Source organism: Psammomys obesus, unplaced genomic scaffold (assembly GCF_907164565.1).
Source record: "Psammomys obesus unplaced genomic scaffold, mPsaObe1.curated_primary_1811, whole genome shotgun sequence".
In the NCBI taxonomy this organism is placed as follows: domain Eukaryota; kingdom Metazoa; phylum Chordata; class Mammalia; order Rodentia; family Muridae; genus Psammomys; species Psammomys obesus.
Window position 1 is genome coordinate 5,807,845 of NW_026596149.1, and position 14,866 is coordinate 5,822,710.

General features: G+C 38.0%; 1 protein-coding gene across 4 annotated transcripts in view; it reads right to left on the reverse strand.

Moving 5' to 3' along the window:
• The window catches only part of Malrd1 (MAM and LDL receptor class A domain containing 1), a 698,598-nt gene that overhangs the window by 470,926 nt on the left and 212,806 nt on the right, over nt 1–14,866 (reverse strand). For all 4 annotated transcript variants that reach the window (XM_055593928.1, XM_055593929.1, XM_055593930.1 and 1 more), the window contains exons 19-20: nt 4,249–4,425; nt 380–542 (exon numbers count right to left, since the gene is read on the reverse strand). In XM_055593928.1, the coding sequence (XP_055449903.1) occupies nt 380–542; nt 4,249–4,425 (340 nt within the window). The remainder of the gene's footprint in view (nt 1–379; nt 543–4,248; nt 4,426–14,866) is intronic.

Genomic DNA, 14,866 nt, shown 5'->3' on the forward strand with positions numbered 1-14,866 from the left:
TGTGTGTGTGTGTGTGTGTGTGTGTGTGTGTGTGTGTGTGTGTGTGTATGATTCTATGTATATGTGTAGTCTGCCCATGGATGCTTACATACAATGGTGTGTCTCTGGACTTTGGAGCACAGCCTGTGGGAACTGGGTCTCTTTACACCAGGAGTGTCCCGGAGATTGTGGTGGCAGCAAGTATCTTTACCCAATGAGGCATCTTTCCAGTCCTATCGCTTACACTTAAATTTTCTTTTTCTTGGTACAGTGTGAAAAATTACATTCAACTCTATTGATCTTGGATACTACATTAATCTCTACCATAGCACTGATCTAAGATAAGGTGGCTCAGAGCAGTATGTCCTAAGACATACTTTAACAATGTGTAGGCACTTACTTCGTGTGATCTACTGATGGTCTGTGTTGTTCTTCCCCGTGGTGAATACTGATCCCATTCCCGAGTCCCCATCCGAATACATTTGAATCGTGGAGTGATTTTGCTGGGTTTGGCTGGTACCATCTACACAGGTTTCTCTCTTCAAATGTACAAATATCCAGCACTTGAACAAAACAGAACAAAGACTAGATGAGCTAATCACAATAGACATGTCAAGAAGAGGCAATTTATACTCTGCAGCACTTCCTCATGCTTGGATTTAAAGATCATACTTCACAGAGGGTGTGTGCACATGGCTGCGTGTGTGTTTTCCTGTGGGAACGTGCTGTAGATCGCCTTGGATGTTGCTTCTCAGGTGCTGTCTATCTTATTTTTCTAGTCAGGATCTTGCTCTTGTCCTGTTATTTATCAATCAAGTGAGGACAGCTGGCCGGGGGCCTCAGTGAGTCTTAACCTTCCGATCTCTGGATCTCTGGACTTATGAGACTAAGCTGTCACACCTGGCTCTTACGTGGGTTCTGGGCAACAAGCGCAGGTCCTCTGGCTTTTTCAGCCAGCACTCTACCAAATGCACTAGCTCCCATTTAGGAACTTTCAAGAACTGGTTGAATATTTAGGCAAATGTTTTCTATAATCACAGGTAAATATTTAAAAGTTGAGGTTCATTTGTATTTGAGCCTCCAAGGAATGTATGTGAATAAATGCACACTTTAACAGTGTGCTCTCTCTAGGAGGTGAGACGATAATTAGCTCCTACAGCATCAGTCTCCCACCTCTTCCTAGCCAGCCCTCTGCTCCCTGCACGACCTTTGGGTTCTGAACTATTCGCTCTTCCGTGTCCACAGTAATATACTGCTTAACTTCAGCTCAGTCCCTTAGGATGTCAGTGCAAAATAAAAAGCATTTGCTTTCAAAGCAATGTGATTTACAGTAACATTTATATCAGTCTTAATACCTTGAATGTTTTTAAGACACTTGTAATGATTGTGTCCTGATATAAAAAAAAAAAAATTAGAACTACATTGATTTCCATGTGGAAATGCCTTCTAAATTTTTCCATCTTTTTTCTCTCTTTCTTCCTGCACATGAACATGTATCCATTTATGTTAAAATCACCAGTGCTTGAGTAAAAGTAAAATCAACTCAATAACCTGTTATGTGTGCCATAGACAACCTGACATTGACTCACTTTCTGAATGTATTAACAGCTATGGCATGCACAGTTGAAAACCTTAAATATATAAGTTAATACATTATAGAACAAGGAGAAATGTCACTGTAAAATAATCCCTTTCAAAATATGCAGTGATTAATTGCATTTGGAAGTTAAACTCTGATATTGATATATGTTGTACATATTTGTCTTGTGATGAGATTTAGGACTTAATAACTGTTCTTTACATTCTTTAAATGATACTAATTGTTCACTTGTAAAAACAAGTCACATAAAATATCAATCAATAAGAATAGGCTCTTATAGGTCTGCTATATGACATGGTACCTACAGTTGACAATAATATATAACAGACTCAAAATATATTTAAATATTAGATGTTATGGTAAGAGTTCAAAACATAATTTTTAAAACATGTTAGGGATTCTAATCCTGTAAGTTATAAAAAAAATTTATCATAATATTTTATCCTACAAATAAAATAAATGTCATATAGTATATTTGAAATTTTTATATATTCAAGTCAGAATAATCCTGTGATATCAAAAATAATCACTAAACATTTTTGTTTTTATTTTAAAATAAAATTACATTAAAATAATATTTAAAATAATGTTTATTATTTTTAAATAATTGTAAGGTGTTGTGTATTAATAAGTGACATTACCAATATGGCAAATTTGAAGACTACAGCCTATATTTCCTAGAGATATTCATTATGTGCAACTGGTGAGATTTTGTGTAAACCTTTAGAATTGTTACTGCTTACACATATTTGTGGCTTCCCATGAGAAAGACTGAATAACACATCTTCCATCTAATTATCTTTCATTTGTGGTGCATAATATAATATAAGTCCCAGGACACCTTGAAGGAGTCCCAGCCATCTCATTTATGAAGTGCAGTAGTTTTGAATGTATGACTGATTTAGTCTGGAAGTGTGGTATTTTCTCTGAGTTAAGAGAAAAACTTTTACTGGAGTTCTTTTTTTTTATTTTAAGTAGGTAAATTTTATTACTTATAAATTATTCTTTGAAATAATGTTAACAAGTAAAAACAAGTGGGTCTGGAAAGAAAGTATATCATTATTGTTCCAGAGGTTATTGTGATAACAGAGATGTACCCCTCCACCTTTTATTGAAAATGGATTCTTTTCTTTTTTAATTCCAAGTATATTTTTAAATTATTATTTATTACGAATCATTCCCTTTGTAGCCTGGTTCCTCATCTCCCAGTCCCACCCTTTCTCCCTCTTCGCCCACTATGTTCTTCTCCTAGTCCACTGATAAGTGAGGTCCTCCTCCCCTACTATCTGACCCTAGCCTATCAGGTCTCATCAGGACTGTCTGGATCCTCTTTCTCAGTGGTCTAGTAAGGAGGTGATCAAAGAGGAGGTAACTGAGTTTATACCAGAGACTGCCCCTGCTCCCTTTACTAGGGAACCCCCATGGAAACTGAACTGTTCATGGGCTACATCTGAGCAGGGAGTCAAGGTCCCCTTCATGCATGGTTCTTGGTTGGAGTATCTGTCTCTGCAGGGACCCCTGGGCCCAGATTTTTTGGCTCTGTTGGTCTCCTTGTGGAGCTTCTGTCCCTTCCAAGTCTTTCTATCTCCCCCTTTTTCCATAAGATTCCCTGCACTCTGAATGACTCTACCCAGCACCGGTTATTGAAACAAATGCTAAGACTCATACCCAAACTTTGGGCAGAGTGCAGGGAGTCTTACTAGAGTTTTTAAGCATTAGAACTTCTTGACACACTGATCAAGACACATGAGGGTCTCACTGTGATTTGTGTCATTGGTATGTTTGTAACTGTTAGCATTATGAAGACTTGATCTATACTGCGTTATGGTAAATTCACATACAAGTCGTTTAAAGCATAGAAGAAGAATTTCCTGCAATGGACTCTGTCTGACTTTGCTTTCACTTTCTAGCTGTGTGTTAATTTTGCTTCTTCTATCTGCATCTTTGGCTGGAAAGTTCAATAGTAAGTTACTACTTTATCACTGACCTATTTAAGAGGAGGTGTAAATTGGCAGGTAGCAATAAACGAGAACCACATTTACCAAGATGTGGGAATACATCTCACATGTATTGAAATTATTCTTCTTATAAACTCAGTATATTTGCTGCAGTATATTTTTGTGTGCGTTGCCCAGGGAAAAAAAATGAAATGGCCAATCTAATTTAAGTATATTATAGTTCCTCATTCCTAAATTCTCACATGATGATAAAAGAACACCTGAGAGGAGAATGGATACAGAAGTGATACAGTTAATAAAAAAGATCATTCTATATCTAAGATATTCAATGAAGTCACTTACCTATTCATACTGACAGAAAAATATCTATTGATAATTGTAGCATAATTTTTCTGTAAATAAGTCTTACATGAATAAACTCCCCTAAGCCATCATGAAAACCCCGTGACAGCAGGCTGTGAAAGGCTGCGTTTATACCAGGATGTGCTTCTCTCCATTTTGGGTATACGTATATTCACCACAGTACCTTTATTGTTGTGTTAGGCATGAGGAAAAAACTGAAACCGTTAATGTAATTCACATGTAGACCCATTCCCAAATGCGTCTCACTGGATGCTACAGGAATGCCTAAGTTGGGAATGTACGACCCATACAGCTCATAAAAACAGCAGCTTTCTATCGAAAACATGCAGGGGTTAGGGATCCACCTACCACAAGATGACTCGTCTGATTTGTCAGGGCAATCGTATCTGAAGTCACATTTCTGAATTTTTCCAACACAATGGCCATTAGAGATGCAGACAAATTGATCATCTGTACAGTTGTTTGGAGGCAAGGTCACTGGAACTGAAGTTTCTGGTGGACTTGGGAGGTCCATTGGCAAATTTCCTTGAAGAGAAATAACACGGAGGCATCATGTAGCACACCTTTTGGTTATCTTAAATGTTTTTCAAAATTGACATTTCTACTCATGTCATGCATTCAATTTTATGAGAGCTAGTTGATGATATTTATTATTCTTTTAAATCTATTTAAGCATTTAAAATAAGACTGTCTTATATTCAAGGTTTCTGCTTGAATATTTTTACTTACAAAAATAGGTGAAAGATTCAGTACATGGCAATAATTCAAAATGAAAGCTGATTGAAAGTCAAATAAAAAAAAAAGCTAAAGAAGAAGTCTTGGGAAAGGCGGAGGGGCCACCACAGTGTAGGTGGTAGTGTCTGGGGCCAGTGTCAAGGTCTCAGTGGCCATCAAGTGTAATACATAAATCAAAGAACTACACACAACTTTATTCTTTCAGATGAATCTATTGCTATTTTTGTAGGTTCAAGCTTATAGGACAGACCCCAAGCAGCAGTCTTTTTTTTTTTTATTCTAAAGAAAAAAAATATTAAAGTTAATATCTCCTTAAATTATAGAAACTGAAACACATTTATAGAAGTTTATTAATTTTGTTCTAAGTTATTTGAAGAAATGTAGCATGCAATGGTAAATATAGCAAAGTCTAAAGCAAACTATGGTGCAAAGAAATTTCCGCCACTGTGAAATGGCATCAAATGTACAACGTATTAGTTCCGTGGGGTACATTGATGATGGAAAGGGTGACTCTCTTCATACATGTCCTTCTAACATGCACAGTTCCCAAACTGCTGTGTATGGAATAAATGCTCACTATCACAGTTCAGTGAGGGGATGAACGGACAAATGAATGGAGCAGCGAACACATAGCAGGGTGCAGTAACGAAGAAGTGCAGCATTTTACTGTCTATTAGAAGAACACGAAGAAAACTCACACAGAAGATGTGGGAAGTAAGAAAGAATTCCTGGCAGTGTGAGGCCCAAATTAACACTTAGAAAATGGTAAGTTTATCAGGCCAAAGAATGAAGGATAGAAAGTTTACAGGCAATTAATGGATAGTCTGTGTGATACAATAGGGACACATTTACACAATGGGATACTACTCAGCCATTAAAAACAAGGAAATCATGAAACTTGCAGGCAAATGGATGGAACTAGAAAAGAGCATCCTGAGTGAGGTAACACAGACCCAGAAATACACGCATGGTATATACTCACTTATAAGCAGATTTTAGTCATATAGTACAGGATAGACATATTACAATGCACAGACCCCAAGAAGATAAGTCAGATGGGCATCTTGGGCTTCATGTGGGTCCACTAGTTAGAGGAGTGGGGCATGTCTTGGACATGGTCTATGTTGCCTGCTTTTTGATCACTTCTCCTTGGTGGGACTTCCCAACACAGGGCAGGAATACAAACTTATTACTCATGTGAATAGATGAACTTGAGTGTCTAGGTAAGGGGTTCCCCTATTCTGAGGAATAAGGGAGAGAGGATGTGAGAGGAAGGGTGGGACTAGGAGGAGAGAACGGAGGAGCCTATGACTGAGATGTGAATTGAATTACTTAATAAAAAAAAATATTTTAAAGGATAAAAAAACTCCAAAGCTTTTTAAATGTGCTCAGTGCTGGAGAAAATGATGAGTGGTCTACATTGGAACCACAAGAATAAGAACATTCTAAAGTTCCTGGAAACATAGAACTCCTAAAGGAAACTGTAGCCAGTAAGTGCTGAGCAATATTATGCTTTTTATCTCAATTTAGCTCCTAAGAGAAAAGAATAACTGAGGAACCAGTATCCACATTCAAGTTCTCTTTGCAAGCTCACTTATCCATTGCTGCTGTTTCACCAGGGAATGTACAGAAGAGTAAAGAAAGGGCAGGAATAAAGGCCTATCGAATTCAGGCTATGTGTGAACAGAGATGGCAATCAAAAAAATTGTGTTCTGCCTTAATAGAGTAGAGTTAGTAATATCACTAATAACTAGGTGACTTACACTGTAAGCTAAAATATGGAATATATGTAAAAGAGAAGGAAAGGATTTGTAATAATAAGAGATATTTTTCTTGCAAGATATAAATTTAATATTAATGGATAAAGAAGAAAACTCATAGCAGGGAGCAAGTTCACCCTCCAACAGACAAAAATACCTACTTCAAAATCACAAAAAGTCAGAGATAAAAATTGTCATCTGTCATTAAACTTAGATGAATCCAATATCATAAATGTGACAAAAATTAAACAGTAAAATGATTCAGTATTTGAAATGTTGATAATTTTAAAGAGACTACATAGTTTGAATCAAAAGGAACAATCACGAAGTTTAATGAAAAATTACTTCAAGGTGAAGTTAATCAAGATTTCTGTAGAACCCACTCTACAAATTGCTGAGGTCTTGGTTTCTGATGTTTTCAGGTAACTGCAGTCTGAAAACACTATGTAGTGTTTTAAATTCCTGAGTTTTAAATTGCACATGACATCATACATCATTTTCCTCTTCCTGGTTAGAATATGAATCACTCTTTGTCTAGCCTACCCATACCATAAAACCTAGTGACCATTAGTCATGATAATAGCCATCTCAGTTACCAAACTGACTGGCATAGTATCAATTATGTCACAATAGCACTCGTCTCAAGTTCTCCTTCCTACACTTAATGATACGTCCAAAGCACAAGAATAAGATATTGGTGATTTGGGTGTGCCGAGGAAAACACGCACATGTATCCTTCCAAGTGAAAAAGTCCAAGTTACGGCCCCAATAATAGAAAATAAAAATGTGTGCTTAAATCACTAAGATCTATCTTGAGAACAAATTTTCCATTTTACAAGTTGTAATACAGAAGGAAAACCTGTGTAATTTTTTGCTGTCACATTTCAAATTGCAAAAGTAATAATCAGAGTTCATGATAAAGTGTTCAGTTAACATGGAAATGGTATCAATTTTGCAAGTAAAAAACGGAACAGAAAATGTGTTCCCACTGAAAACACCAATATCTCGCACCAAGCTTGACAGAATGTTTCCCTGAAGTGAAGGGGAACAAGCCCTTTATTGCAAGAAAAAAATGGTTACAAGGATTCAGGGATAGGTTTGGACTGATATCATGCTAATCATTGGAGAGGCTATGCTTGCTGGTAAAGAAGCTGCTGACACATTCACGGCTGAGCTTATGAAGGTGATGATGAAGAAAGAACAAGCCAAAAGCAAATTCTCAACTCTGATGAAATCATACTCTTTAAAGAAGCTTTCTAGTAGGTCTATGTTTATTAGAGTGCAAAGGAGGTACTTAGGCATAAAAGACAGGAGACAAAACCTGCTACAACATGACTATACTGCAGGGTGTGTAGCTAAGCCAGAAAGAATGTAAAGTGAATGGCCCACATGTTCTCAAACAAAAATGAGAATTATCTGCCCAGATCCTGACTACATAATTAAAAATCATGGGTGATAGCCATCATAGTTTTGAGAAAGTTCGACTAAGGTTCTATTCCAGAAGTGTAACATTATTTGAAACAGGAAGAAATACAATTGAAAACTTTATTAGATAATGTATCTGCTCATTCAGAATCTTTGGCCATGAAAATAAAAATGATCCAAAAGCTGATTATCCAAATGACAAGCAGGTGTGAAAGGATTTTTTTCCCAAGAAATGGAAAATGCAAATGTGTTCAATAACAAATAGAAATCATTTGTAGCATCATTTGCAGACTAAGACCTTCTGCAACACTTAGATGAATTAATATGAAAAACATGGGGCTGGGCAGAAAGCTCGTGTATAACATGCTTATGCATGTATGAAGAGCAGAGTTCAATCCCCAGAATCTTCATTTTTTTATTTTTGTTTTTTCTCTTTTTTATTCAATTTATTTTTATTTTTATTAATTACTGTTCATTCACTTTGTATCCCCTCTGTACCTCCCACCTTCCTCCCCACCCAATCCTACCCTGCTTCTTCCCCACCCATGTCTCTCTCCCAGTCCACTGATAGGGGAGGTCCTCCTCCCTTTCCCTCTGAATCTAGTCTATGAGGTCTCATCAGGAGTCGCTGCATTGTCTTCTTCTGTGGCCTGGTAAGAACCTTCATTTTTAAAAAGCTCATCATGCAGTGTTTGCTAGGGATTCCAGAGCTGGATAGGTAGAGACAGGCAGATTCCCCAGGGCTCACTTGTCAGCTATCCTAGCGGAACTAGTGAACTCTGGGCTCGACAAAGGACCCTGTCTTCAAAGATAAGGTACTAAGTGATTGGGAAACACATGTGGCACAGCCCTCTGCACTCCACATGCATGTAAACACACACATAATCAAACAAGTATGCACAAATGGGAACCAATAACTTCTGACAGCACTGTGCTTCCAAATAAGGTTAGAAACAAACACACAATTAACAAATGAAATCCTTCATATCAAATGGCCCAAAAACACTTAAAGAAATGCTCAACCTCATTAGTCATCAGGGAAATGCAAATCAAAATGACCCTGAGATTTCACCTTACACCCATCAGAATGGCTAAGACCAAAAACTCAAATGACAACACATGCTGGAGAGGACTTGGAGAAAGGGGAACCCTCCTCCACTGCTGCTGGGAATGTAAACTTGTACAACCACTCTGGAAAGCAATCTGGCGCTTTCTCATACAATTAGGAATAGCATTTCTTCAAGATACAGCTATACCACTCCTAGGCATATATCCAAAAGATTCTCAAGTACACAACAAGGACATTTGCTCAACCATGTTTGTAGCAGCTTTATTCGTAATAGCCAGAAGCTGGAAACAGCCCAGCTGCTCCTCAACTGAGGAATGGATACAGAAATATCCATCTGTGGATGTGTGGTACATCTACAGAATGGAATATTACTCAGCAATAAAAAACAAGGAAATCATTAAATTTGCAGGTAAATGGTGGGAACTGGAAAATATCATCCTGAGTGAGGTATCCCAGAAGCATAAAGACACACAGGGTATATACTCACTTATAAGTGGATATTAAACATATAATATAGGATAAACCTACTAAAATCTGTACACCTAAAGAAACTAATCAAGAAGGAGGACTCTGGCAAAAATGCTCAATCCCCATTCAAAAAGTCAAAGAGGATGAACATCAGAAGAAGGAGAAAACAGGGAACAGGATAGGAGCCTGCCACAGACCGTCTCTGAAAGGCTCTACCTTGCAGGGTATCAAAGCAGATGCTGGGACTTATGGCCAACCTTTGGAAAGAGTGCAAGGAACCTTATGAAAGAAGTGGGAAATAGTAAGACCTGAGAGGACAGGGCTCCACAAGGAGAGCAACAGAATCAAAAAATCTGGGCAAAGGGGTCTTTTCTGAAACTGATACTCCAACCAAGGACCATGCATGGAGATAACCTAGAACCCCTGCACAGATGGAGCCCATGGCAGTTTAGTGTCCAAGTGTCCCACAGTAATGGGAACAGGGTCTGTCTCTGACATGAAGTCATGGTTTGGCTCTTTGATCACCTCCCCCTGAGCAGGGAGCAGCCTTACCAGGCCACAGAGGAAGACAATGCAGCCACTCCTGATGAGACCTGATAGACTAGGATCAGAAGGAAGGGGAGGAGGACCACCCCTATCAGTGGAGGGAGGAGACATGGATAGAGAAGGGGAAGGGAGGGTGGAATTGGGAGGGGAAGAAGGAGAAGCTACAGGGGTGATAAAAGTGAATAAATTATAACTAATGAAAACTAAAATTAAAAAAGAAAAATCCTTCATCTATAAAGATCTGAGCCACCTATTATACGTGCTTGGCATGCCATAGATGTCAGCTGAGGCTCAGGTACCCAGGGTTACTGGGAACAAATGATATGTCAGCAGATTGACTACCTTAGCACTCACACCCTTCACTTCTCGTATGCATTATGTCATTCATATTGTTACCTGAGGAAGGTTAGTACAGGGTCATAAGTTCTTTGAAGGGGAAAATCGATCACATACGAATTAAACCACTGCAACATAATACTAAATTTTTCTATTTTAAGTTATTAATCTCTTACCATGCCACATTTATCAATTAAACTTTATTATAGATACAAGTAACTTTATACAGAATGATCAGGCTGAATTTACACACATATATGTGAGATATATATGTCTATATGTACATATATGTGTGTGCACATGTAAATAACAATATTTAATATAAAAGAAAACAGGAATTTAAAGGAGAACATAGGGTATATAGAATATTGGAGGTAGAAAGGGGAGAGAGAAAATTATGTAATTATTTTATAATTAAAATGTACCATAGGTATATAGCATATCACAAAATGCGTTGTGTATCTGTATTACCCACACACACAATTATATCAACATGTTTTGTTTCTCTGCTGTTATACATAGCATGATCTAAAGCAAATTGGAGAGAAAAGCATTTATCGGCTTACACAGGATAGCTCATCAGCAGGGGCAGCCAAGGCAGGAATCTGGAGCCAGTAACTGAAGCAGAAACTATGGCTCAATGATGCCTATTGGCTAGCTTCCTCCGGCTTGCTCCGTTACCTTTACTGTAGAATGTAGGACCCCCTGCGTACCCGCTGGTGGCACCACCCATTTCAGGCTGGACCCTCCCCCCATATCAATAATTAATCAAGAAAATGTTCCACAGGTGTACCCACTAGCCAGTCTGGTGTAGGCATTTTCTCAATCCAGGCTCCCACTTCCCAAGTGATTCCAGTTTGTGTCAAGTTGACAAAAATTAACCGGCACACTTCATGTAATTATCTCTCTCTATGTGATTCAATAATTGTTGAGGTTTCAGGCGTTCACTGAGACCCTGGAACACATTACTTGTGGATATGGAGAGACTGCTGTGGTATATGAACTAATTTACTGAATGTTACTAAACATTCAGTGCCCTGATTGCTTTCATATGCTTCACTGAACTATCAGGCAAATTCCTCTGTAGGTTATCTTCCTAAAATGTTTACACCAAACTCCACACAGCAATGAATTTAACCACAAAGTGGATCATGACTTTCTTTAGAATGGTTCATTTGTTGAAAACACACTCTGCAATTAAGATTCATGACAGAAGAGACATTGAAAATTCTGAGTATTATATCCTGTATCAGGAATGTCATCATAACCAAAACACTTGGTTAGGTTCATATCAGCATTTGCCTTTATTTAAATCAGGATATGATGGCATGTTCCTGTTCTGTAGTCTATGGTGGGCCATATGCTAGATAACACGGCTTTAGTTTTAGGGCCTAGGCTATGGAGCTGACTCCCACAGAGATCTATATCACTTGCACTGAGGAATGTGCTTTAAGCTCTACTTCGGGCATCCACTAGAAATATGTTTGGAGACAGAACCTTAATTTGTGTTCCAAGCTTAGAATATGCTAAAAGAATAAAAGCTTAGATGGCAGTGGGTCATCAACGCTTTCTTTTTCTTGGCATTGCTTTGTGTTATACATATTTATAGAAAACTATATTTGCAATTAATCATATTGAATTCATATATAGAGGCTAAATTTAAACTCACGCAAGTTCTCCTTGACTACTACTTTTACACTGGCTGTAAAATGCACTGCCTTTGCTTTACTCATATTATTTGATTGTTTCCTGTTTCTGGACATGAGTACTCCATGGAAGGACAGAAGCCTAGCGAGCTAAGTGTCATGATATGAACTTTGCACAAGTTCAGAGACTTAGCCACTCCAGACAGAAGAAACTGTGAAGTAGTTGCTTCAACTTTGATAGCATTCTCATTTTTTCTCTTTTTCAAATATTTTTAAAATAAATAATTTTAAATATATGTTAATAAAACAAGCATCACTCAGAAGGACAAACAAGATAGACAACAGATGTAGGAGAAGACAAGGAACAGGACAGGAGCACTACACAGGGGTTCTCTGACAGACTCTCCCCATCAGGGTGTGAAAGGAGATACTGAAACTCATAGCCAAATTATGGGCAGAGTACAGGAAACCTTATGGAAGAAGAGGGAAATAGAAAGACCTGGGGGGGACAGAAACTGTACAAGGAGACCAACAGAGCCAAAACATTTGGGCCCAGGGGGTCCTGCAGAGACCAATACTCCAACCAAGGACCATACACGGAGAGGACCTAGACCCTCTGTTCAATAGAAGTCCATTGACTGGTCAGTTTCCAAGTGGGTTCCCTAGTAAAGGGGGCAGGGGCTGTCTCTGACATGAACTCAGTGACTGGCTCTTTGATCACCTCCCCCTGGTGGGTGAAGCCTTTCCAGGCCACAGAGGAAGATGGTGCAGCCAGCCTTGATGAGACCTGATAGGCTAGGGTCAGATAGAAGGGGAGGAGGTCCTCCCCTATCAGTGGACTAAAGGAGGGGCATAGGGAGAGAAGAGGGAGGGTGGTTGCGACTGGGAGGAGATGGAGGAGACTACAGCTGGGATACAAAGTGAATAAATTGTAAGAAAGAAAGGAAGGAACGAAGGAACAAACAAACGAAGGAAGGAAGAAAGGAAGGAAGGAAGAAATTAATATAAGACATGAACTACTCCCACAAACCGCACCAAAGGAACTATTACTAAAATAATTGCTTCAGATACTTCTGTGCAGAGGAGCAGACAGAGAGATGAAAGGAAGGAGGAAGAAGAGTCAGAGGGAAGGAGAGACACAGGAAAACCCATGTCCTATTCTGATATCTACTCTCTCCCAAATGCCTCCAGGGAGGCGACACATCCACATACAAAACTGCATTTCTTTTTGGTTCTGCATGAATTTCTATGAGTTGAGGCATGCACTACTTGCCCCTTAAGGACTGCTTAGTATAGCCTAACTCAAAGCCTTGGGTAGAACGACTGTTAGAAAACAGAATTGAGGATTAAGCAACCACCATTTAGATGTCAGTTGTGGAGGATGGGAATTCAAGATCATAGTGCCCATATACTTGGATTTAGAAAGAACCAACGTTCTGGTTTTCACATGAGCATTTGATGAGAAGAAAAGAAAAAGCCAACTCTTCTTTGTCTTTCACAGAGATGCTGTGTGTACTTGTGAATTTTTAAGGCCCTAGTTATCTCCCAAAGACCCCACATTTTTGTGTACTCACTCTGGATTGTTACAGCTTCAGTGTGAACTTCCTCACAGGCTCATACATTTGAACTCTCATTCTTAGTTGTCTGACAATGTTGTTGTGGAAGATTTTAGAACCCTTGAGAAGTGTAGCATAGCTAACAGAACTGGCTCAGTCAACTGCAGCAAGCAAGCCTTGAAGGTCATATGCATTTGTACTTCAGCAGTTTCTCTGCTTCTTGGCTGGTGCCATGGATGCTGCTGCGACTAGCTCCTGATGCCAGAGATGTATCCACTGTAGCCATGATATATCTTCTAAACTATGAAGCCAAATAAAACCTCCCCCTCTTAAATCTGTCAGGATTTTTAATCACAGTGAAAAGTAATTAGTATAGAAAACTAGTAATAAGATGATTTCCTCATTACACTTTTTAAACATGTGTACTTGTATATTAGAAAAAAAGTAATGGAAGACTTATAAAAGGTATAATGGGGCCACTGTAACAGAAAAGGCATACTGGTTGATTCCATGTTTTTTATTATTTATGAATAAATTTTCTTTAACTATTTATGTATAGATGTTGTATGCATATAGGTATGTACGGTTAGTAAATACTATATTTTATAGCAGAATCTATAGTACAGAGAGTTTCTTTCATGAATAATTCCAGACGTCATCAATATATACTATTTGGCATTTTCTCTATGGGAAAAAAGTTTCTGTTTATCTGCATCCTTGCTGGTTTGTCATGTGTTTTGTATTTTGATATTGGCTATTCTAAAATCTGTGCAGTATACATAAGTATTCTGATTTACAATTCCCTAATGATGTATGATAAACATATTTTCATTTGCATATTTGTCCCATTTATAACTGTGAGGAAGAATCTGTTCAGATCGGTTGCTTATTTTAAAATTTTAACTAATTTTATTAGCATATATTAATTATACATAATAGGTTGTGTTATGACATCTTCTTACACATAACTGTATTTCAACAATTACACCCTTCCTTCTCGCTAACTTAAAATCATGGGTTTTGGTAACTAATTCTGAGATCTAAAAGTTCTCTGGATTTTTTTTAGTAACACTCTTTTATCACAAAGGTCTTTTTCAAATGCCTTTCCCAACATGTGACTTATTTATTTTTTATTCTCCAGTATCTTTTAAAGAGAAAAAGATTTTAATTTTAATGAAATCTAGATAAGTAATACATTATTTAATAGTTCACGCCTTTTATTGCTGTACTTAAAATTATCTTTAAGCTCAGTGTCCTCTAGATTTTATGTCGTCTTATGGGAGTTTCGGAGTCTAGTGACTTACACATGTGTGCCTTCACTCCATTTTGAGTTAATTTTCTGTGAAGGATGCACAACCTGTGTGGAGACTCATCTGGGGCATAAGATGCTCACTGATATCGAGCAACAAAATTTGTTTTAAAAAG